Source organism: Akebia trifoliata, chromosome 11 (assembly GCF_017979445.1).
Source record: "Akebia trifoliata isolate Shusen 1 chromosome 11, ASM1797944v1, whole genome shotgun sequence".
NCBI lineage: Eukaryota > Viridiplantae > Streptophyta > Magnoliopsida > Ranunculales > Lardizabalaceae > Akebia > Akebia trifoliata.
Window position 1 is genome coordinate 14,684,959 of NC_141385.1, and position 25,202 is coordinate 14,710,160.

At 35.4% G+C, this 25,202-nt stretch overlaps 2 protein-coding genes across 2 annotated transcripts; one reads left to right on the top strand and one right to left on the bottom strand.

Moving 5' to 3' along the window:
• The first annotated feature begins 1,221 nt into the window (after positions 1 to 1,221).
• LOC147391025 (myosin heavy chain-like protein) lies at positions 1,222 to 19,481 on the top strand. The gene is made up of 4 exons (XM_086457210.1): positions 1,222 to 1,582; positions 16,917 to 17,232; positions 18,722 to 18,780; positions 19,268 to 19,481. Exons 1-4 carry the CDS (start codon positions 1,321 to 1,323, stop codon positions 19,297 to 19,299), a joined length of 669 nt encoding a protein of 222 aa, XP_086313336.1. The 5' UTR covers positions 1,222 to 1,320; the 3' UTR covers positions 19,300 to 19,481.
• A 262-nt stretch (positions 19,482 to 19,743) lies between these two features.
• Positions 19,744 to 24,658, bottom strand: LOC147391026 (putative inactive receptor kinase At4g23740). The gene is made up of 2 exons (XM_086457209.1): positions 22,840 to 24,658; positions 19,744 to 20,599 (listed from the first exon to the last, which is right to left on the bottom strand). Exons 1-2 carry the CDS (start codon positions 24,083 to 24,085, stop codon positions 19,977 to 19,979), a joined length of 1,869 nt encoding a protein of 622 aa, XP_086313335.1. The 5' UTR covers positions 24,086 to 24,658; the 3' UTR covers positions 19,744 to 19,976.
• Positions 24,659 to 25,202: the final 544 nt, after the last annotated feature.

Here is a 25,202-nt window from a genome sequence, read left to right on the forward strand (position 1 = left end):
AATATCTTACTCGCGAGGCTTGAAAGGCTAAACGATCCTCACTTTGATGTTCCTCACAAGTCTTTTCATGTAACTCTCACATAACTATATTCCCTTCTTTTCGAGTGATACACCGTAGAAGCACTCTACGAAGTCTCGTTTGTATAATAGTCCCCTAATTAAAACATAGTTGACCGTTTGTTTCCTTAAATGTCGTGCTTTGCCCTTTTCTATTTGCAGAACCCCCTTTTCCAGATAATCGTGCAAAGCATAGAACCATACCATTTCTCGACTTTCGTTTGTAATTAAAGCCTCTTCGTTATAGTCCTCAAATTCAAAACGAGTATTATTGCATTTTCAAAGCACCTTGACAAAAGCTTACTCGTATGTTGAAATCATCCAAAATGTTATTGCAATCGTGATCAAAGAATTGGCATGCACATTATTTCTTTGAGGTATTTGTTCCATCGTCACATTGCGAAAAAAGGCCGAAAGTTGAGTGACTTTTTTGACGTACGATTTCAAATAGTCATCTTTTAAATGATACCGTCCTTGGAGCTATGATATTACTAATAAAGAGTTCCCAACTATATGCAAATCCTGAATTTGAGTGTCAAAAGCTAGTTCTAAATCGAGTATTAGTGTTTCATATTCAATGACGTTGTTCGAACAATCGAAATCTAGTTTATAAATAAGCAAAGGTTACCTCTTCCCCTGTCAAAACTAAACCAATTTCACCATCATGTAGTGCATTCACGGTTTTGTGGTCAAGTTGCCCATCTTTTCTTCTTGGTGAAAGATGAGAGAGTGAGAGAGAGAGAGAGAGAGAGAGAGAGAGAGGGTTAGGGTTAGGGTTAGGGTTTGGGTTGAGTTTGCAAATTGCAAGTGAACAAGAGAGAAAAAGAGAAATGGGTCTTTTGTTCAATATTTTGTTAGGGGGATAGCTATACTTTTTAAAATATTTCACTTAATCCTGTCGAATAGATCTCAAATGTTGGCCCATGCAAGATTTGGCGTCCCTAAAACATGGTCGCAATTGTTGGCAAAGTTGTTGGTGCTCGAATGATCACGTCCGAGCTGAGTTGACTCGATCAAGACAACTCGATCTCGTCCATGAATAAGACGAGAGGTCAAACCCACCTTTGATTTGAAACCATGTCACCAAGCGCAAGATAGAATTTGAGAAGTTTCTATTGCCTCACCTTTTTATAACCTCACCCCAAGATGTTTGGGTGGTGTTAGCAAAAGTTAGTGTGGCAATAGAATCACTCTAGAATTTCCGTAGCTGATTTCCTCTTTCCTATTAAAGTTACGTTAGCTCTATCCTCCCAAATTCGATAGATGGATCGATTCAAATCGTCATCAAGAAGAGTTCAAATCCAGACTCCTCAATCTGGTAGTAGAGACGAAGAAGAAGATGGAGATTCTGGAACCCTAGAGCCACAAAATCGATTGAAACCTTCAAAGAATAACGTCAACGAAGATCAAGAACCTTTCATGGGGATCAAGGTCCGAAGAAGAGCTTCTCTCCACAGAGATTACAGAGGAGACTATCTTGACATCCCTTCTCAACCATCTCTCATGAAGATCTTAGAGAAACAAGGTACTTTTATTCAAATTCGAATCTCATTTACCTACATTTCATTTTCTTTTGATTTGCATTCCGTGGATCTTTGATCTGATTTTAATTTTCATTATTTTCTTGTGAAAAGGAGGTTTTTTAATTTATTATTACTGTAAATTTGATGATCTGTGATCGAAACTGCTTGTCGTATGGTAGGATCAGTCCAAATTTGATCCACTTCAAGGGGATCTTCCTCCAAAGCTTAGTTTTTATTGATTGAGAACAAAGAATTACATTCATTCTGTATATAGAGTTTATGACCACGATTTGGATATAGACTCCTAAATTAACAAAAATTCCTAATTAATAAAATAAAAAGTCCCCAAATAGTAGAACTCCTAATTATCAACTAAAGACTCCACAATTAATATAACTACAAAATAATATATCCTACGTACCCTAAAATTCATAAAATAAGTAAAATAAAATACGTATCCTAACATTCACCCCGCCTTCAAATGATTTGTCCTCAAGTTGCAAAATTTTCAATAGCAACTTCATCCTTAAGCGTGTCCGCATCAGCCTTCAAAAGGAGTAATTGGGGTTTTTTACAATGATGTCCCGGTTTGAATAATTCGTCGCAATTGAAACAAAAACGTTTTGATTGTCGTTCTGCCTGCTCCGCTGGGGAAGGTTCCTAAATAGGAGGAAGCCCATGAGGTGTTGACTCAAGAGGTGTTGATACTCCATTTGAAAGCGTGGTAAATGGTTGTGAAGGGCACTGCGATACATGTTTAGATTGAGGATGTTGGGCAGAGTAGTCTTGCAAAACTAGAATCGATTCCTCTTGATAGAGGGCCAAATCAAATGCTTCAGTTAAGAATATAGGCCAAAGCATCCAAATCCCCACTCGTATGTCATGCCTAAGACTTGAAATAAAACAACTAATCAAATAATCTTCGGGAAGGCCTGTTGTGTGATTTGCCAAGCGTTCAAACTGTGCCAGTTTGTTGAAGTTTGGAAATAGCCCCTCTTGGATTGGCATATTCACGTGAACCAAAACGAGTTACACTAGCGTGCGTAAGTTGAGGCCAACTCATGAGTCCAATGGATTGGTTCATCCAACGATACCAAGAGATGGCATCACCCGTTAGATGAACTGAGGCTAAAGAAACCATCTAGGCGTCGGTGAGGCCGTTTAGTTGTTGTTTTTGTTCAGCTAAAAAAATCCATCCTTTCAGATCCTCAGCCTCGAACTTTGGAATATCAATACGAAGAAAACGTCCTTGAATAACTGACCCACTATGAGTTGATACCTTTAGAAACATCTCTGTGGGTTGTGGGTTGATCTTGAGGCCATGACACAGTTAAATTAGAGGAAGAAACATGTCCATCCATCGATGCTTGTAGCTATTGGATCACTTCTCAGAGTTCATACATTTCTTCGCCCAACTGCTCCTATGGACAAATTTGATCCACTTCAAGGGGGATCTTCCTCCAAAAATAATGTATTTATTTTTTATTGATTGAGAACAACGAATTACATTCACTCTATATATAGAGTTTATGACTACGATTTGGAAATAGACTCCTAAATTAACAAACCTTCCTAATTAATGAAATAAAAAGCCCAAAATAGTAAAACTCCAAATTGTCAACTAAAGACTCCACAATTAATAAAACTACTAAATAATATATCCTATGTACCCTAGAATACTAAATAAAATAACTAAAATAAAATTCGTATCCTAACATCGTATCCTGAGATTTTGCTGAAAAATCATAGAAAATAAAGAGAAACAAAGAAAAGAACAGAGAAGAAATAAATAATGGCCACTTCGAGGGTGGTCAACCTCCTTAAGGATCCAAGATTACATCTTGAGGCCTTTTATAGACATCCTATTCTGTTTCAAATTCAAAAGGATCTTTAAGAGAGAACTGAGAGGATCTTCCTCAATCTTATTTATTTTTAACAACTTATTGGCTTAGCAACTATTTGACTTAGCAACTAACGTTTGCATTACGTGTCACACCCCAAAAACTCTACCCGAATCCCCATGATTCCCAAGTTGAATCGCGAGACATGATATAAAACCCATATCATGATAATCAATATATAAACGTAAACGACAAATAATATAACTATATGTCATACCTGACCATTGCTCAACAGAACAAATACGTATCTCAAACATCAGTACACTTGACATATATACATAAAACAGTAATGACATAATACGGTGTTCATAATTACATAACAAAAAACGACAGCTAAAGAGTTAAACCTAACTCTAGTTTAAGACTCATTATTAGTAGTATTAATGCTCCACTCCTGGAAGCTTGGACTGATCATCTATAAGGCCATGGTACTGAGCCTCCTTGGAATGATCACCTAAACCAGGTGCGCCTGAAATTTGTGATGTCGTAGGGGTGAGTAACAGGGGAATTACCCAGTAGGGGAATCTTACACTTCTAAATAACAACAACCTATATGCAGTTTAAACATTCTAAGAATTCATAAATATGCATATTTGATATTCAACACAATTGAAAATAATTGAACACCGATGTCATAAAACCTAGTAAAAAATTGAAACACTTAAAAATCTGAAGAAACAATTGTTCATAATATAACATCAAATAATAGAAAGTTGAGGGTCACGACTGATGTGAACATCTCAGTCAAAATACTATTATTCCAATACTTCACCATTGTAGAACCTCACCATTAGTTCTTGATTCTATAGCCAGTCTCTGTCACAATTTGGGTAACTGTTTTCTGGCTCAAATTGGCCGTTGACCAAGGCCTTAAGAAACGGGTCAAATCAAGTAGGTTATTCTTTCTTGACTACTCTAGACTATTAATGATCATTAACTAACCATTTTCATCTATGCCAATTGACGTGCATGTGATCCTCGATAATCTCTATCAATTATATAACTATTTACATCTTGTTCTATATTAAAGATAGAAAGAAAATTTCCATATTTCTGTGGTGATGTGTTTTTATGCATCCCATAATCCATAAGAACTCAAACAACGCAACTGTTATCTTAGAATAACACATCGTTCTGGAAATATCACAACATGTCATTCTTTATAGGTTTTCACAATCTCTTTAATAAATCACTAAAATACTAAATATAAATATTTATTTTCTTTTCAAAACGTATTGAAAGTAAAACATACACGTGTTTTAAATACCCAGTCCACTCTTAAATGTACAGTCCCATCTCTCTTTTCTTTTTTTTTTCTTTCTTTCATGTCTTACATGACCATTAGTCAAAGCATTTCTCTCATTCGTGTCTTACACAGTTTATGACTGAAGCATCACCTCATCTTTTCTCTCTTTCGTGTCTTATACGGCATACGCCGAAGCATATCACTAACTGGGTATTTTAAAAACACAACAATCAATTGAGAACTCATTCTCATATTTTATTTTAATAAATTACTTTTCTTACTCAACTTTTTAATTAGAAACATTTCTTGAAAATCCATCATCAAAACGCTTAAAGTAAATTGTCCACTAGTTTAACTTATTCAAAATCATGCCTGTCTATAAAATATGAATAAAATATATGAATTGTGTATAAAAACAACAACTTATATAGTTGCTGTATTTTTTTTGATAAGTATAAAATACATATAAAGTACGTATAAAATATGTATAAAGTAAGAAAGGTTTTGAGCATTTAATCTAAGTATACATAGTAAAATATTATATAAAAAAACAACTTTCATAGTTGTTGTATTTTATATTTAACATGTATAAATACGTATAAAACACGTATATCGTACATATAAAAAAATAATTTTTGATCATTCTAGCTAGCATACATGTTATGTCAATTTTATACAAAAACAACTTTCATAGTTGCTGTATTTTATTTTTAACATGTATAAATACGTATAACGTATGTATAAAACAATAATTTTTTATCATTCTAGCTAGCATACATGTTATGTCAATTTTATACAAAAACAACAATTTTCATAATTGCTGTATTTTATTTTTAACATGTATAAATACGTATAAAATACGTATAAACCAACTACAAGCATGTAATAATTCTTTTTAAACAAAACAACAACTATTACCATACTATAAACTCATAAAAACAATAATATAAATATATATAAAGTATGTTGCATGTTGTTGAAAATAATTACAAAACAACTTTTAATTTAAATTACTAAATTAGAAATGTTTTAAAAAAACAAAACAATTTCTATTTTACAACTATAAAATCAGCAATATTTTTCTTAAATTTTTACTAAACTATCATAGAGAGTTGCATGGGCCAACATCTTTGCTTCTCTTTCTTTTCTTTTCCTTTTTCCTTTTACTTTTCTCTTTCTTCTTTGTGTAGAAAGTGAAACAAACAAAAAAAATCAGCTAATACCATAGTTAGATATTACCAAATAATATCTAGATATTGTTATATATATAAAAAAAAAATTCTAATTCTTTTAGAATTTCCTAGAAAGTTGGACTTTAGTCAATTTGACTTAGTCAAAGTTATTTGACTAGAGTTGATTTGACTTGAGTAAACAATGGTTGACCCAATCAACCTTAGTTGACTTGGTCAATATTTTTTTTATTTTGGACATTACATTATGTGCCTAACTCATGTGTGACTCATATGAGTGGCAAGAAGGGTGCACACCATTCCCTTTCCCTTAAAATCAACCTTGGCCTCAAAATCGAAAATCGGGGAATCGCTTTGGAAGGAATCCCAAGACTCCCACGTCACATCTTCAGGTGTTGTGTTAGCCAATTGAACCAAAAGTTTTGTAACAACTCGATTTCCTTGCTTGATCTGCCGATGGTCTATGATCGTTTGCGGTTGTACTTGGAGAATTCTATCTTCTTGTGGCAATGGAAGTTCGACTGCTACCTCACAATGACTGCCTAGTTTGTTCTTCAAGCATGAAACATGGAAGACAGGGTGAATCTTCGAGCTGTTAGGCAGTTCCAAATGGTATGCCACTTTCCCCATTCTTTCAATGACCTTGTATGGTCCATAAAATCTGGGTGACAACTTGAGCAATTGATGCATTGCTATTGATGTTTGGCAATATGGTTGAAGTCGAAGGTAAACCCAGTTGTCCACAAGAAACTCTCTTTCCATTCGATGCTTGGCAGCTGGAATCTTCATCCCCTATTGAGTCCATTGTAAATTTTCTTTTAAGTGTATGCAATATGCAATCGCGGTCTCACAATTCCAGATTGACATGGTGTACACTGGAGTCGCCTGAATGCATGGTTGTTGAAGGAGGGGGCTGCCCATCAACAATTTCATAAGGAGAAGATTTTTGTTGAGTTGTGATAGGTGGTATTGTACCACCCTTCAGCCCTAGGCGACCATCAGGCCCATTGGTGAGGGCAATCATTGGTGAAACACCTCAAATATGTCTCAGGGCAACGGTTTACAATGTCAGTATGACTATCTGTTGGGGATGAAATGTTGTGCTCATCTTCAGTTGGGTGCTTTATAATTTCCGTAGTTCCTTCTAGAAGTTACTTGTAAAAATTGGATCTCCATCGCTAACAATTGATAAGGGTATCCCGTGAAGCTTGAACACATTCTCAATGAACGATTGTGCAACTATTGCGGCCATGTATGGGTGCGAGAGAGTAATGAAATGGGCATACTTCGATAATTGATCGAGTACTACAAAAATCACATTTTTTTCCTTGAGAACTTGGAAGATCATGTATAAAGCCCTTGGATATTTCACTCCATATCTTATCCAGTATAGAAAGGGGCTGTAAAAGACTAGGAGGGCTCAAGTTTTCATACTTGTTGCATTGTCAAACATCACATTCAGCTACATAATGCTTAACATCCTTCTTTATTCCCTTCCAACAAAATACATTGGTTAATTGTTTATAGGTTTTTTATAACCCGAGCATCTACTTATTGTGGGAGCATGCACTTCATGTAAGATTTTGGAACGAATAGCCATTGACGGTCCTAGTACCATCCGTCATGTTTGAAAATTCCGCCCTAGTAAGAGTAGTGTGGAACAAATTCTCCTTGTGAAAGTTGGCTAGTCACTTTAAGGAGTCCTTTATCATCTATATATTAACTTTTTACATCATCCAAGTCGGTCCATATATTAGGAGAGATGGTTGCCATTGTGCCACATTCGGAATGGCTGAATTTTCTACCACTTTCGTATATACGAGCTTGTAGTCATATCCCAATAGCTTTGTAAGCCATTTTTGGTGAGATGTAGTTACAATCCCCTGATTTAGAAGATGCTTCAGGCTATTGTAATCTTTGCGTATTATGAATCATCAGCTAGAAGGTAAGGGCGCCATTTACTCACTGCATGAACTATGGAGGGCAATTCTTTTTCATAAGTCGACGTAAGGGTCCAACAAGTATGAACTTTTGTAATTAGTTTCGAAAAACATCATTCATTAAACTTTGAAAGGCTAAGGGTGCATTGGTGAGGTCGAATGGCATTACTAGGAATTCGTAATGCCATTCATGCGTTCTATATGCTATTTTTGGAATGTCATCTTCCCAGAACTCGAATTTCTCATGGTATCCTGACCGCAAATCTAGAATCAAAAAATATCGTGCACCATGAAGTTCATCCAATAATTCATCAGCCAGTGGTATTGAAAATTTGTCCTTAATAGTGATTCTATTTAAGACTTGGTAGTGACGCACATTCGCCATGTGCCGTTTTTTTTCCGTACCAAACTCATGAATTTAGCATTTCTCGAACAATCTTCTTAATTTCATTTTTTTGAAAGAGGATAATGATATGGCCTTACATTTGTGGGTTGACTTCTTGGCTCTAAAGCAATACGATGATCGTGAGACTAAATGAGGGGAAGTCCCCTAGGTTCACTAAATATATTATCATATGGCTCTAGCACCTTCTTCAAGTCATCGAGTAACCTGGTTTGGGTCTTTCCGTCTTGCATGACACATAATTGAATACACATACTTGAGCCTTGTTGCCCAATTAGTTGAGTGATGAGTCAGCTATTGACCACTTCTAGGGTTGCATTTGGTGATCTATGTAATGCATATTCTTGGGCTTCGAAGATGAATCTCCTCTGTAGTAAGGCAAAGTTCCAGCTGATATATCCTAACATAGCCAACCATTGAGTTCCCAATACCACATCAGACCCCCCAAGAGGTATGACATGGCAATCCACCAAACAAGAGAAGTCTTGAAGTATTAGAGGCATTTCCTTGCAACGTCTTCTACTACTTTGCACTTGGCCACCATCGACGACTAATACTTCAAAGAGTTCTTCCCATAGGACTCAACACCCCAAGATTTTGGCAAGATTAGGACTGATGAATTTACGAGTGCTACCAGAGTCCACCAAAATGCATACAGTTTGTCGTTTAGCCAACCCGATAATGCGCATTGGTCTAGGCCTAATAGATCCGGATAAGGCATGAACTGACACCTGCATTGATTCCTCTAGTTCATGTTTTTCTTCAGAAACATCTTCCTCAATTGTTTCATCTTGATTGGGACCTATAATAATGGTCAGTTGTGCTTTACACTCATGTAAGGGGGTGTACTTTTCATCACAGTTGTAACAGAGGCCTTTTCGTCTTCGTTCTTGCATTTCGGCGAATGTCAGCTTCTTTGCAAATTGAATGGGTTCTTGCATTTTCGTTTAAGGAAAGGAAAACTTACTGATTACGGGCTTTTGGTGTAGGTGGACAATAATGTCGACGTTGGATTCCCTCAGCCTCTTCATGTAATGTAGTCAATTGAAACGCATGGCTAAGAGTTGTTGTTGGGAAATTTTAATGCCTACTCGAATTTCTTAGTGCAAACCTGAGATGAAGCACCTGATCAAAAAGTGCTTCGGCAATTTTACCGATCGATTAGTCAGCCTCTCAAATCGTGTTTGATACTCCTTCACTATCGTGGTCTGCTGTAGTTTTGCTAGTGCTCCATCAGTATCATCGTTCTCTAGTGATCCAAAGAGGTTGCAGAGTGCATGAGTAAAATTTCCCCAGGTCATATCTCCAATGGTTTTCTTAATCCACTGGTACCAAGGTATAAAGTCGTCTGAGAGATGGATTGCTGCTAATCTCATTAATGCGGAAAGCAAATCAAGTCAACGGTCAAGGGTTCCGACGAAAAATTTGTAATTATTTAGGTTTTCATTTAGTTGGGTCTAAGATTTATTGTTTAATCATTCAAGATTATTTTAGACTAGTAATTTTTATTTATTTATTTATAGTTTTGAGTTGTTTTAGAGTTTTATTGTTATGTTTTTTGGGCTTATTTTTATCTTTTATTGGCTCATGCTTTTAGTATAATATTTATGGGCAATTTAGTAACTTTAGTTTATCTTTTATTTAAAGTTATTAGGGTTGAAAAATTGTGAGAGAAAGTTACTAAAATTAGGTTATTTTATTTAGTATTTTAGTTTTATTAGGACTCGTGGTTGATTTTCTTTATTTATAGATTGTACTAGGGTTTATTTATGGAGAAAATGATGGAATAAATAAAATGTTTTTTTTTATTAGTGCCTTCAATGTGGTTGATGCCATAGAAATCACTGGGGTGATTCCAAGGTAAATATCATTTTTTTTTTCTTTCTTTAATTTTTTACTTATCTTCTATCTCTTCTTCAATCCATCTTTTTTACATTTTTTTTTTTTAATTTGTGAGAAATCAAGAAATCATCAAGAACCTTTTAATCCTTTCAGGTTTCAAGAAATCAATCCATAAACTTTGTTTTAAAAAAAAATATTAAATTCTTGATTTTTGAGTCTTAATTTTTTATTTTTTATTTTTTGATTCTTGAAACCTACAAACTTCAATTCTTAATCCATTCCCATTTTCTTTAACCGTTATTTCATTAATCTCTTTTCAAAATCTACCATATACTCTATTATCAAACATTTTCCTATTGTCACCCAAATTAGATTCCTTAAGCCCTCCAAATTTCATCTTCTTCCCTCACCATCTAGCATCAATTTTTTTTTTTTTTTTAAATGTTGGTGCATTCATTGTGCTTGATGCTATGGAAATCATTGGGGTGATTCCAAGGTAAATATCATTTTTTTCTTTAATTTTCTTCTTATCCTCTATCATTTTTTCAATCCATCTTTTCTACATTTTTTTTTTAAATTTGTGAGAAATCAAGAAACCATCAAGAACCTTTTAATCCTTTCAAGTTTCAAGAAACAAATCCATAAACTTTGTTTTCTTGATTCTTGATTTTTGAGTCTTAATTCTTGATTTCTTGGTTCTTGAAACCTACAAACCTCAATCCTTAATCCTTCCCATTTTTTATAACCTTTATTTCATTACTCTCTTTTCCAAATCTACCCTATATTCTATTACCAAACCTTTTATTGTTGCCCAAATCCACCCAAATCAGATTCCTTCTCTCACCGTCCTGCATCACCCATCAATTGCTCCTCTGGAATGTTATTGAAGATTTGAAACTGTTCAACATTGAAGACCCATCATACTGGATCATAGCCATTGAACCTTGGAAAATCCAATTTCAGTGATTGATGGTAAGTGGTTGATCGGTTATTGCCATTTTCAGCATCAGTTCTTTGAGACACGCTAGATCCTGATCCCTCTAGAACAAATGTAGACAACTGATCAAACCTCTTCAAAAGATCAGAGTATTGTACTTGAAGCAATCCGAGTTTAACATTGGTAGGCTTGTTGACGCTAGGATGTTGGCTATGATACCAAATGATACGAACATGCTTGTTGTATCGTGATATTTTATTGAAAAATCACAGAAAATAAAGAGAAACAAAGAAAAGAACAAAGATGAAATGGAATAGCGGCCATTTTGAGGGTAGTCAACCTTCTTAAGGATCCAAGATTTTATTCATGCCTTGTTGATTACATCTAGAGGCCTTTTACATACATCCTATTCTGTTTCAAATTCAAAAGGAAAGGATAAGAGAATCAAGAGAGAACCGAGAGGATCTTCCTTAATCTTATTCTGTTTTCAACAACTTATTGACTTAGCAACTATTTGACTCAGCAACTAATGTGTGCATCACGTGCCTAACTCATGTGTGACTCACGTGAGTAGTAAGAAGGGTGCACACCAATTTGATGGAGATTAATCTCGATTCGATGCAATTTTTATGATCTTGTTCAGATTTTGTATTATTTAATGCTAGGTTGATTAAATCTTCCAGCTTTGATACTTTAAAATTGGCCCTCAAATCCTTTCTTCGTATGCTCATCTAATCTACTAATCAGTAGCAATTAAGGATAATCTGCACTTGGTTTAAATCTTTTGGCAAATGCTCAATAATTCAGACTTTGCTCGGATCCTAAGCGGTCTTTGGTCCAGTGATGGGGTTAAGTCATAAGGCATCGTTGCTCAAGTTTGTGGGACTTTCTTGCTAGTCTAGTTTGATTGAATTTTATGAGTTTTAGCCAAGTCAAAACGGGTTGAGCTTGACTTGACCAAGCTTAAATTACCTCATCAAGCTTCTAAAGTCTGAACTGTGAGCACATATGACATTGGTCAAGTTATATCCAACTTTTTTGTGCTGCTAATCTCAAAAGTAATTCCACTTGGATTATTTCAAGCGTTTGATGTAGGCCTATAACTAAGCAGCTGAAAAAAAAAAAGTAGGTTAACAATCAGGAACAAAAATAATGTTTGTGCGTCAGTAGTTTTATTGTCTTATGATAATTATTTGACAATTTTGATTTACGAGGCTGTGGGAGAAAATAACAATCAGGAATAAAAGTAATGTTCGTGCATCAACAATTTGTGTTTTATGGTAATTATTTGACATATTTGATTTATGAGTTTGTGGCTGAAAGATATCATGTGGTAAAGTTGTGACTGGTTGATGCATGATGGTGGGGGAAGAAAATGAGTACGAGGGGTTAGGAAATATGAGGGGAAGAAAATGAATACAATTGTTTAGATTCTTCAGACATAGATTCTTCTTCAAGAACTAATAATGATGTCTCACATTCGTCAATCTCACGCTCTGTGATGTCAAACTTATAATTTGATGCAGGATGATGAGAGAAGAAGGTGAAATTTGGGGGGAGCAGGGAATCTAATTTGGGAGTGGATTAAAGATTAAAGGTTAAGGGTAAAGAGATTTCAAGAAAAGGTTTAAGATCTAGGTAAAATGTAAAAAATTTCAATTACAGTATTTTTCAACAAGGTCCTGTAGTTTGGTTTATTGATAGTAAACATAGTTAGGTTTGATGGAAGGATGGTTTGAGGGTTGTAGATTGAGGAGTAAGGGTTAAGAGAAGGGGGAAATAATTAAGGTTTGAGGGAAAAGGGTTTCAAGAATTCGAGATTCAAGAATTTATGAAAATCAAGAACAAGAAAATTAAAATAAAATTAAAAAAAGAGAAAAAAGATTAGGAGAGAAAGAGAAGAGATAGAAGGATAGGACCTTGGAATCACACCAAGACTTTCTTGGAGAAATCACACTAAGAAACTCCATTGAAAGAAATGAATTCTTTATTAATCAAACTTTCCGTAAATAAGTCTTAATACAATCGATGTATAAAGAAAACCTATCTAAGAATCCTAATAAAATTGAAGAACCTAATCCTAGCGTCCTAACAAGATTAGACTACTAAAATAGAAGTCAAATCAAACAAGGATTTGATCTCCACATAATAAAACTTTATAAATTACTACTACGCTACAACTAATAGGAATTAGTCATAGCTCCCCTATAATTCTCATAAATGGGAATAAACCTAGGGTTGCAATATTTTGACAATGTCCCTAGTTGGAAATAAATAAAAAAAATCCTAAAAACACACTACTCTCCAATCTTTGATGTCCCCATCACCCATCATGGTGCTATATCATTATATATCTTGTTTTACATAGGAATATATGTCATTCATTGTATCAGGTTGAAAATCATTGATGTAGGACAACATAGATTTGTTCGATGCTAAGGTGTTTTACTTTGGGAAGAGTGGTGGAAAGACTAGGTAGTGATGGAGGTTAAAGAAAAAATTATTGAAAGGTTTTTTTTCTTCAGAAACAAGGTTTTCAAAATCCCAATTCGCTATATGAAGAGGGAATGAGATGAATATGGGGGTTAGGAAATCTGATTGGGTTAAGTAGGGTTATAAATGTTTAGGGTAAACCCAAAATGATTTGGTTGCAAGGTTTAATTATAATTTTGCAATTGTAACATTTTGCAATAAGGGTTTGGTGAAGATTTAGGTAATAGATTATATGATAGATTTGGGGAAGAGGTTAATGACATAGGTGTTTATGGTTTATGAAGGGTTTGATGGATTTCTTGATTGGGATTAAAAGTTTCTTGATGGGTTTAATAATTCAAGATTTCTTGAAAATCAAGAACATAAAAAAGAGAAGATTCGAGAAAGAAGAAGATAGATCGATAGATAATACCTTAGTCTCACATAAAAAATGGCCTCATACCATGATCCAATCACTGGAGAGATCTCAATAAGAGAGTTGAAAATTTTCATTTATTCCATTAATTGTTAAAAATCAATTACATTAGCCATATATATAGGCTTGACTCAAACCATAATCCTAAAATTACATAGACATTGACACTTCTGACCTTGATAAACCAATCCCATGTTCAATTGACATTCTAGTGGTATTTTGACTTGACTTCCTTATAACTCATCGGAATTGCAAAATCTTGAGCTTGTTAGATAGGTAATTGAATAACCTTTCAAATGACACAAAAATCGACCCAATACAACAAGTTTTGACCCCTCAATATAAGACTTAAATAAAAAATAATGTGAATAATACCTAAACTCGAATATTAAATTCCCAAAACAACCCAAAGACAACTCAAAACTAAAAATAACTAATATAAAGTAATCACAAACGATAAAAAAAATAAATCTAGACCTAAATAAATGGAAATCCACACATTGTTTTTCCATAAAAGGCTATTAATATTATCATTAATTTAGATCATCATGAAATGCATGATGATATGGATGATACGATTTTTTTGGTCAGTATTGTCAAAGGTGTGGTGCTGAAATGACCAGCTTGACCATCCAAACACCTAGGTGCCACCCACTTGGGTCTTTAAAAAGTGGGGTCAAATGGTAACTTCATGTGATATTTTATAGAATACCATGGTCAAAGGTATTTAATCAATTCTAAAACACGTGGTCTCTCTCAAACATTCACCAAAACTTGGAGGGATATGTCTAAAATTAAAAGATATATTTGAGAGGAGGTATTAAATCACTTGAAAATTGTTGGTTACATGGTTTTATTTTTCCTATATGTTGACTTACCTGTTTGCTTGGTAGTTGGTGTTATCTTGGTAATGACATATTTATCAATTTGTTTTTGCTCTTTTTTTTTTTTTTGATAGGTAAACAAAATTCATTAAGAAGAAGGAAGAATGTACAAAAAAAGAGGATGAGATATCCAACCTGAGGGAAAGAGAAAAACAAATTAAAAACAACAAACAAAATCCAGCTGTACAATAATTACTCCTCCAAATTACAAACCGTATCCCACTTTCCAAGGAAACCTTCAAAAAATACCCCTCAAAACACCTTAAAAATCTTACCCCTGGTAGAAAGTGCTAACACTGAGATTAATGCACCACTAACTTATGTTTCTTTCTCCTCAAATATCCTTCTATTCTGTTCCTTCCAAACGACCCAACAAATAGCGAAGGGGGTTATGCTTCATAAAGTCCTCTTGGCATTCTGAAATGAGAAGCCCCAATGCGCTCAAAATTCAAACAAATTTTTAACCGAGCAAGGAAGACAGCCGTAAACTCCGAACAACGAAAAAAATTCCCAAACCGGTTGGGTGTAATGACAATGAAGAAGAACGTGATTTGAAGATTCCCCATTCACTTTGCATAAGGCGCAAAATTTTGTCGCAACCATTCCTCTCTTGATGAGCTGATCGAAAGTGGAAAGACGCCCTAAAGCCGCAAGCCAAATAAAAGCATAGATTTTAGAAGAAACTTTAGGACCCCATATGGCTGTAACCAGAAAATCATCCTCATTGGAGTGGACACTCAACGAATACAAAGAGCGATCTTAGAATGCCCCAGCCTTGCAAGCCGCCCAAAGCCTCCTATCCTCATCATAGGGCCGATGATGGAACTCCTCTAGGCTCTTTTCTTTTTTAATGACCTTTACTTCATATAAAAAGTTGAAACATTAATTTCTTTTTGCCGCCTAGCACTTTTTAACAACCTTATTCTGGTTGCGATGAGAGAGTTAACAATTTGGGGAAAAGTGTAGAACAAAGCTAGCATATAGCAAATGTTCATGACAGTGATTTTGGTTTCCCTCGCTTGCCAGTTAGGCGAACAGATATCCATTGCTTTATGAAGACTATAAAGTTGTTGCGGCCAAATTGATTGTAAAGCTTTGACTGGTTGGACCCTTATGTTTAGTGATTCCCTTATTTGGTTTTAAGTTCATCTGTGTTGATGATTGAATTCACTATTCTAATGCTGCACCTTTCTTCCTTCTTTTTTCCCTGTTTTTTTTTTTGACCGTTTTTTCTTCCAAAATAGTTTCTTGGGGATCTTCCTCTATATTTGATTTCCTTTGTGTGGTTTATATTAGCAACTATTAGCTTTCAAGCGTGTTGCAATACGGATCATTCCAGGACTATAGTATATTCCTGATGTTGTTATTTGCCTATTTATACCTTGTTGTTAATGCTTAAGTTATTTCCTCAAGAAGAATTCGGGTTTCTCAGAAAGTTTTTCTTTGTGGGTCTTTGCTTCTTTATTTTTTATACATACTGGTGTCCATTGTGAGTTTAGATCCCTAGGATGCTGAATTAATAGCACTGCATCACACAGTAGACACGGGGGGACCTTGCCTTGAATGGCATCACACATGGTAGGTATCAGAGTCCAATAATTGATTTTGATCATCAGATAACTGATCCATCCATCCTTGGGCTTTCTTTCTTTCTTTCCCATTTTACTTTTTGATGGACATCCTGTTGATACTTTTTTATGAGGGTCCACTATTGATCCATCTTGATCACCCCAAATAAAGCTTTAGTTGGTTTTTTTAGAGAGATTATATTGCCAACCCAACTTTTGCTAATGCCACTCCAATTCACATGTAAATCACCAAAGAATTAGTACACATCTTGGGGTGACATTAGCAAAACTTGGTGTGGCAGTAGAAGCTTTTTTAATTTATTTTTTGTTATGAGCTAATCGGTGCAGTTCTTTGTATATACTCCTCGATACATCTCATTAAATGGAGTCGTCCATCCTTTCGTGTGTGCCCTGTATACCGATCTGACGCTAGACCATGCTCATGGATTTGATACGTTCACCTTAGAGTTTTTGCCACTTGGTTTATGTGCATAAACCCCATATTCCATTTCTGCAGGTGATAGGCAAGTTCTCTTTGCAGATAGGGTTTTAAAGTTCACTGGATCGGGGAAGATGAAGCGGCGTATCCTGTTAATTACTGACTTTGCTATTTACATTATTGACCCGGAGACTGATGCACTTAAGCGACGAATAGCACTTGCGGCTGTTGAAAAGCTATGCTTGAGTGAGCTAAGCGATAATTTCTTTGCAATTATTATCCCTAGCGAGTACGACTGCCTCATGGCCAGTACCCGGAAGACAGAGATTGTTACTGTGTTTGTTGAAGCTACCAAAAGCACATCAGAGGAACTTGAGGTGGTTTTCTCAAACAGGTAAATGAAGCTAATGCTATTTCTCCCCAGACTTCTAAAATTACCGGTAAAAGTGCTTCATTTTATGGTTCTTAGATTAAATATAAATTTATGTGACATTCTATACTTTCATCCATACTGTACATGGTCCATTGATTGGTGGTGCGTCGAAATCATACTGATTTGGAACTCATAACTACTAAGATCTGCACATTCAGAAAAAAACTGACAGATGGTCCAGGAAAATAGTTTATTTAGTCCCTGTATATTTTGTGCAGAAAAATTTTCATGGAAAAGTAATTTTTTATGGAAACCTTTTCTTATAAAATGTTTAGTTGAAAATTGTTTGGTATCATAGCATCCATCCAAAAGAGTTCATCCCCAACATTTTTTGTGATTTGGGTGACGTCTTTTATTGAATTTTTTTTGGGTGTAACCATACAGAACCTTAATTGATATGAAGGCGCCAACTTAGCTAAGTTGGTAAAGGCGTGTGGAATGTTGATCCTATGACCTAGGTTCAAATCCCATTGAACCCCACTTTCACGTCAACAACTAACCACCTTGCTTGCCTAGCCAAAAAAAAAAAAAAAACATCTCTTTGGTAGGACTGATCGAATGGTGGGTCCTGGACCCTCTTCATGCACAGGTAGGGGGAGGATGTTTTCTTCCTATTCCAATACAAGTGGTTCGTCTTAATCATTAGTACTTCACACTGTCATTTGATTACGTTGATCTTAGTTTTACAAGTGATCTGCCTTGATCATTATCATATCATACGCAATGGCTTTCATATGCGATTTTATATGTTATTTTATGACCATTGGTCATCATGCTATTGCATATGGTCCCAACAGTCAAATTTTTACTGTTGGACAAAAACTTAAGTTTTTTAAATCATTTTTACTTCTATAAATATCCCCCCCTGCGGCGTCCTCAACCTCATCATTCATATACAACTCATTTAAGCTCACTTATACGCTTATTTTAGCTCCTGTTGAAGTTCTTAATTACATTCTCTAGTTTTCTACTTTCTCAATCATTTACATTAAGCTCAAGAAGTAAGAATCAAGATTATAAATGCATTGATAGAGTTAGAGTTAGTGTAATAAATACATTTTTCTAATTTTTTTTTTTTCCTTTACGATAATCTTAGTTGTTGTCAAATTGGGTATCTGAAAAGTTGCTACTTTACACCTTTGTCAACTTAAAGTTTTAAACAGGCTGTCATGTTTTCACAACTTCATTTAATGAATTTTCAGAAGGTCCATGAAATACCTCCCATGTTATTTTTGATAGAATTTATTTTATGGTATTAAGAGCTTTCACGATCTTATAATGTCATTTTGGTATGCACACAATTAGAAAAAAAAATGTATAGCCGTGTTTAGTTATGATTACGGGAATAACTTCAAAATACTAACTGTTTAAATTGACCATTTCAACTCATCAGGGATTCGTATCTAATTCGATTTATCACTACTGACCTCAAGTTTATCTAATTTTGCAGTTTTGAATACCATGCTGGTGCCGAGCTAGTCAAGGAAGTCCAATTTGAGGAAGTTGAAGGTTTGTGATTCTTTCTCCCCAAAAACTTCAGGCCAGGACTTCAGTCTGGACTCTGGACTTAGGGCTGTCAATGGACCAGCTTCGATTTGTTACCAATCCAATAAGGATCGGATCGGGCTCTTAACGAATTGGACCTCAATATTAAGATCCAAACCCAATCCAATAACAATCAGGATCAGATCAAATCCAATCTAATAATATATCAAATCGGAGTCTTATCAGATCCTTATCGGAATCTAAGTTACAGATCAGAATGGATCGAATTTTGAGTCTGATCCAACCCATTGAGAGCCCTATCTGGTGTAGTGAATCTGTCACTATCTGGCATTCACCTTACTTTATGTCAGTTAAGCCCAAATGAAAAGATTAGCATGAAGTGGGGCGAGTCTCTACCATATCCTTTTGGAAATCAAATATATTAAAATGAAAAGATTAAATTTTTGGTATGGTGTTTGCAAGCTCTGAAATTTTGCTGTCTGAATTACAGGAGGTGTCAAAACGAGGATTGCAAGGAAGTGAAATACCAAAATTCAAGCTATGGCATTTGAAATTCTTGTTGTAAAGGTAATTAATTCTTTATATGAAACTGAACGAGTGGTTGGGCTTGTTTTCACGAGCCATTCCTAATCTGTATTTTAGTCATATTTTCAATTTTGTGTGCAAATGTTTGTTAGCTAAGTTTTTGAACCATTTTTTGTTTTTTTTTCAAATATGAGGAACCATTGAGTTGAGACTTGAGATTTGACACTTTATATGCATTATTGAAATCAAAAGCTTTTCATCTTGCAAATTGAAATGCAAGAATTTTGTTTCTCTGCAATATTTGATGTGTTGACCATCAATGAAGTTCATACTTCAATGCAAGAACTCTGAAGAAAACCACAAAATAGCTAATTGTAGAGTACTTGGACTTGAATTTCCCAATCAACCCATTTAAGAGCTCTGAAGAAAATCACAAAATAGTTAAAGACGAATAACCAGCCAGACTCTACCTTGCTTGGTCAGATGGATACAACTAACCTTGCGATGAATGAAAAAAAAAAAACAAAGAAAAACCCAGACTTACAATAATGGTTCCATAATGGACCTAACATTTCATAAGAAATGAACTAAAATAACACTACAAACAGATACAAGAAGAATACAGAGAAATTAGCTCAGTTTTGGATGGAAGAGTATTCCATTCCAACAGCTAATCATGGTGGTGTCAAGCTTTCGGATCTGGTTTCGGAGGATGGCCGATTTCCAGTATCAACTCTCCGAATATCCTCCACCATCTTTGCTACATCTGACATCTTTGGCCTTTGTTCTGGCATTCTCACCACGCACGCCATTGCTATCTGTAGCATCTCCACCATCTCTTCCTCTATGTTTGGATACCTCATTAGCTCCAAATCAAATACTTCTGCTGTCCACTCCTCTCGGACCACAGACTGGACCCATCGAACCAAGTGGATGACCTCGGTGCCACCTATGGTGTGAACAGGGGACTTCCCGGTTAGTAGTTCGAGTAACAGCACTCCAAAGCTGTAAACATCGGATGGTTGGGCTGCTTTCCGGGTGTCGACCACTTCTGGGGCCCGGAACCCAGCAGCACGGGAAATAGTTGGTGCCACCTGGCTCATTAGGGTGCTCAAGCCGATATCTGATACACAACCGTAGTTTTGGGAATTGAGGAAGATGTTGGAGGATTTTATGTTCCCATGGACGAGTTTCCCGCCATTCTCGGTGTGGATGTGAGCAATGCCTCTCGCTGCACCAATTGCTATTCTTATTCGGGTATCCCAGTCTAAAGGAATCTTCTCTTCTCCTCTTTTACCTGTGAAATTTAAAGAGACTTCAGATGAGGAACTAAGCTTTGCAATGTTAAACATCTTCAGAATTTAGGGCATTTGATCAAACTGTAAATTGTAAAACTGCGGCGTTCAAATCTGAATCATTTTCCAAGTTTTCAGCAAAATCAAGTTCATTCATTGACATTCCTGGATTTAGTGGCACTGATACGAACTTGCTATGTTAGACATGTAAGTTTATTTTCCAGAACCCTTGACAGTAAAATGCCTACTCATTACTTAAAGCTATAAAGGTGTTACATTTAAATTAGAGAGCTTCTATTAACACGTCAACTTGTACTTATTGACACACCAATCTTTATGAAGACAACCATTTAATTTCAAAATGATTGGTGTCTTGTTACAGTGAGCCAATATAATCTCTGTTAAATTAACGTGATCGCATTGTATATATTAAGAGAATTAAATGCAATCATCATTTTAGCAGTAAATTTTTTTTATAAGAGTTACAATAGAATTTTGATCAAATGAGCTCAGATTTAGGTTTGATAATTTTGTCTTCGATTCAATATTTGCCGTTCCTTTGCTAAATCAAACACAGTAATACAGATGTGACTGGATTGTGTTCCTTTGCTAAATCAAACACAGTAATACAGATGTGACTGGATTGTGTTTCTAAATCATGGATGTGCCCACCATCCAATGGTCCCTAGATAATCCCCAATTCTAGATGTTCCACTAGTATGGTTGAGATTGGGACACAATGAAGATTTTTCCTTTTCCAACCCATAACCAGACTTCTTAAGTTGGCAAAATGATGTTCCAAGAGTCTTTTACCCTTCACTGCCCTTTTCATTTCAAAGGCTCTCTTCTTCAAAGCTTTTGCATGTTGGGGTGCTGCTCCATAAGGTTCTAAATATTCTCAAGCAGCCAAATCCATCAAACATAAAAACTGGCTCATGGATGGATCATGGGTGAAGCTAGAAGTTCACAAATTATGCCAAATAAACCCCATTCTTGAGGTCATATCTTAAAACATATGGGAGCAATACTTCCATCTTGATTCTCCACTGAATCATCCCAAATACAATGGGCCTTTTCCATTTCATGCTACTGTAATCCTCGAAGTCATCCATAAAGATCTGAAAGAGAATCAAGTTGGTACCCATTCCTATCATGATAGGGAATATTTCGTAAATTGCTTTAACTCAATTATGATAGTCAGTGCTGACATCTCAAGGGACAGTAACAACATGTGACGGCTAGGAGTTTACATCGTAGAGGTGTATCCCTATATTATGGCCCTCAGCTATGAGGTATGGGTTGCTCTGCGTGTGCATCAAGTTTTGAAAGTTCTGAACTTGTCTATGCGCTCAAATTTCCCAAACTTTGGGTGACCATGAAAGAAAAGAACGTAATCTTGCCACAGAGAAAAAGTGAAATGAATCAAAAGGTTCTTATCTATCAAATCTTCCAAAGGTCATAACCTAAATACTACTCTATATATTTCCTGCAGTTTTGATACTTTCTTCTTGTCAATTGTTAAAATATATATCTATAAGGAAATATCACACCTTATATGTGTTTGTTTATTTCCTCCAAATCGGCGAAGTTAATAACTGCCAATTCATTTAGTACTGGGAAATCATTGTTTTATTTGAATACACATTAAAATTTCATATGGTTGCAAACTAAATAACCTGAGGAAGTAAGAGCGGATATGGACGTATTGAATTAACAGAAGACATGGCTTAGACATAATTGAATAGAGGAAAAATATCTATTCATCATTATCATCAAAGCCTAAAGCCTTATCCAAAACATTTGCAAGATTTGTTCAGCTCATCCCAAATTCTTGGAACAAGGCTTTGATGATGACGATGCTGATGAAATAATACGTATATGAAATAATTATCTTAATCTTGGTTTATTTTTTTCTTTTTCTTTTTGTGGTGTATAGTGTTTAAGGACTGAGAATTTCATAGGGAGATGGGAGTGGGTTTGTCATATTTCTCTTGAGTAGCTTGTTTTGTATGAGCAGTCATGTATAAAAAATTTTACTTACACAAAAAATCCTGATATCTCTAATATTTGAGAAATTTGTATTTGAATGACTCTCCTTTATTTCTTCTGAATACTATGCTCTTATTGGTTTTCTTGACCTCCCTCCATGTCTGTTCTCTAGTGTTTCTTTCTTGAATAAAATGGTCATCTATACTTGTAAACTAACAAACTATAACAAATGAGATATAATGAAGAAACATACCATGTAATCTTGCAGATACACTCCCCTGGCTGTAGTAATCATAAACTATAAGCTTCTCATCCTTGGAATAGTAATAAGCCCTTAGTTCAACCACATTCTCATGCCGAATCCTTCCAACAACTTCCATCTGCTGCTCGAATTCCCGCTTCCCCACACTCACCTCCTTCAACCTCTTCACCACCACTGTAGTTGCATCCTCTAAAACAGCCTTATAGGCCGTCCCAAACATCCCTTTACCAAGAACTTCAGCTGAAGCTCTCAATAAATCCTCTAAATCAAACACGTAATTACAACCCTCAAAGAAAGTAAGCCTATTGTTATTCCCATCTTGACTTCCTGAAACCCCTTTCTCTAATTTCCTTTCACTCTTCTGCGTCTTCCCTGACAACCCAATTTCATGATTTCTCTTCGAAAAGCAAACAACCAGAAGAAATGCTGATGCCACAAACCCAAGAATGCTACAACCTACTATAATTCCCAATAATGCGGATTCACTCAACTTTCTTGAATTTCTTGGTTTTGAAACTGATGGTAGGAGGGGTGGACGAGTAGGAGGAAGGGAAGGAGCCAAAGAAGAATTTGTGGAAGAAATATTGTTACCGTAGAATGCAGAATTGGGGAATCTCTGAAGAGATCTTGGGAGATTCCCAGTGAGACTATTGTTGGCTAGGTTTAGTTGTTGAAGATTGGGGAGCTCAAGATTAGGAAATGCGCCCGAAAATGAGTTGTTTGCGAGATTTAGAACAGTTAAATGAGTTAGGTTTGAGATACTAGAAGGGATTTTGCCATTGAAGTTGTTGTAAGAGAGATTGATGATTGTGAGATTCTTCCAAACTGAGAAATCTGATGGTAATGGACCAGAGAAATTGTTGAATTGGAGATATAAAAAAGTTAGGTTTTTGAGATTGGAGAAATCAGAAGGGAAAGGGCCTGTGATTCCATTGGATCTAAGACTTAATATCTGAAGATCAGAGAGGCGACTAATGGTGTTGGAAGGAATCTGACCGTGGAATCCAACTCCTGGTAAATGAACGGCTGTGATTCGAGATTGATCTGCGTTGCAGATCACTCCAGTCCAGTTGTTGCAGACTCTAGATTTTTCTTTCCAGTTTAGAGAACGCGAGTGAGGAAGATTTTTAACGAAATCGAGTAAAGCTTTCTTATCTTCAACTGGATCTGATTTCGCTCGCGAGGAAATAAATCCAAAAATGAGAATCAGAGAGAGAACGAACGAAGAAGCTCCCATTCTGCTCCAAATCTGAGTAAGAAATCTAGTAATTTATGCAGAAATGCAGTTAACGAACGAGATTCTTCTTCAAATCTCGTTCGGAAGAACAAGAAACTGTAGAAATCGTCGATTTCTAAGTGTTTGTCGTTAAAAGTAGAAGCTTTTCTGAAAATTTCTGTGAAAGATTGAGCTTTGCAGGCTTTAATAAATCGACTATTTCGGTCAAAAAGAAGAAAATTTAGTCGAATTTCACTAGAAATAGAGTTTCTTTTTCTCTTCTTTTGCTTTTTCTTTGATCAAAGAAGCTGAAACTTTACCTTCTTTTGTAGAATCGATCTGAGAGAAGAAACTCTGTTCTTGAAAACTCAATTTCAGATCGAAAAACTTCCAAAAACTTCACAGATTTGAACTCTCTTTGGTTCGCAAATTTGGAACAGAAATTGAAACTTTTAGAATTTAAAATTAAAATCCAACACATTCATGAGTTCGTTGACTGGATTTTAAAAATAATGTGAAAAGCGTTGAAAAAGTTAAAGAAAACTATAATTTCACGCACAAGCATGATTCCTCCATTTCCGCCATTAATAAAGCTCAAAAAAAAAAAAAAAAAAAAAAGCAGAGGTGTGGAAGTAGAAAGCCGGGGTGGGTTTTTCGAAAAAAAAAAAGGAACCCTTGAAAATATATCTAATTAGTTAAACCTCACTAATTTTTTATTTTTGAAATTTTAACCCTTCTCTTGGCCAATAGTCAAGGAAGTTGACTGATTCTAAAGTGGCAGCTAAATTCATATGAAAAACCGATGGATTGGAAATCTTTGGTACCAAATGATTATCCTACTTGAAGTTCCTTAGGTGTTGTTTGGTAAAGCAATATCGCACTTCTTAGGTTGAAAAGTGTTTTTTTTTTTTTTGAAATTGAGAAGAAGGGTGTGCTAACCACTTCTAAGAGTGAAAAGTGCTTATCCCGAGAAACAGGGAAGAGCAGTCACGTGAAGCCAAAAAAATAATATAAAATAAAAAATGTTGTCGTATTTCTTAGCTTGAAAAGCTTCTCCTTGGAAATTGGTAAGAGTGTGGTCTTCTCAAGTTGGAAAGTACTTCTATGAATTTGGGAAAAGCAGTCCTGTGAATTAAGA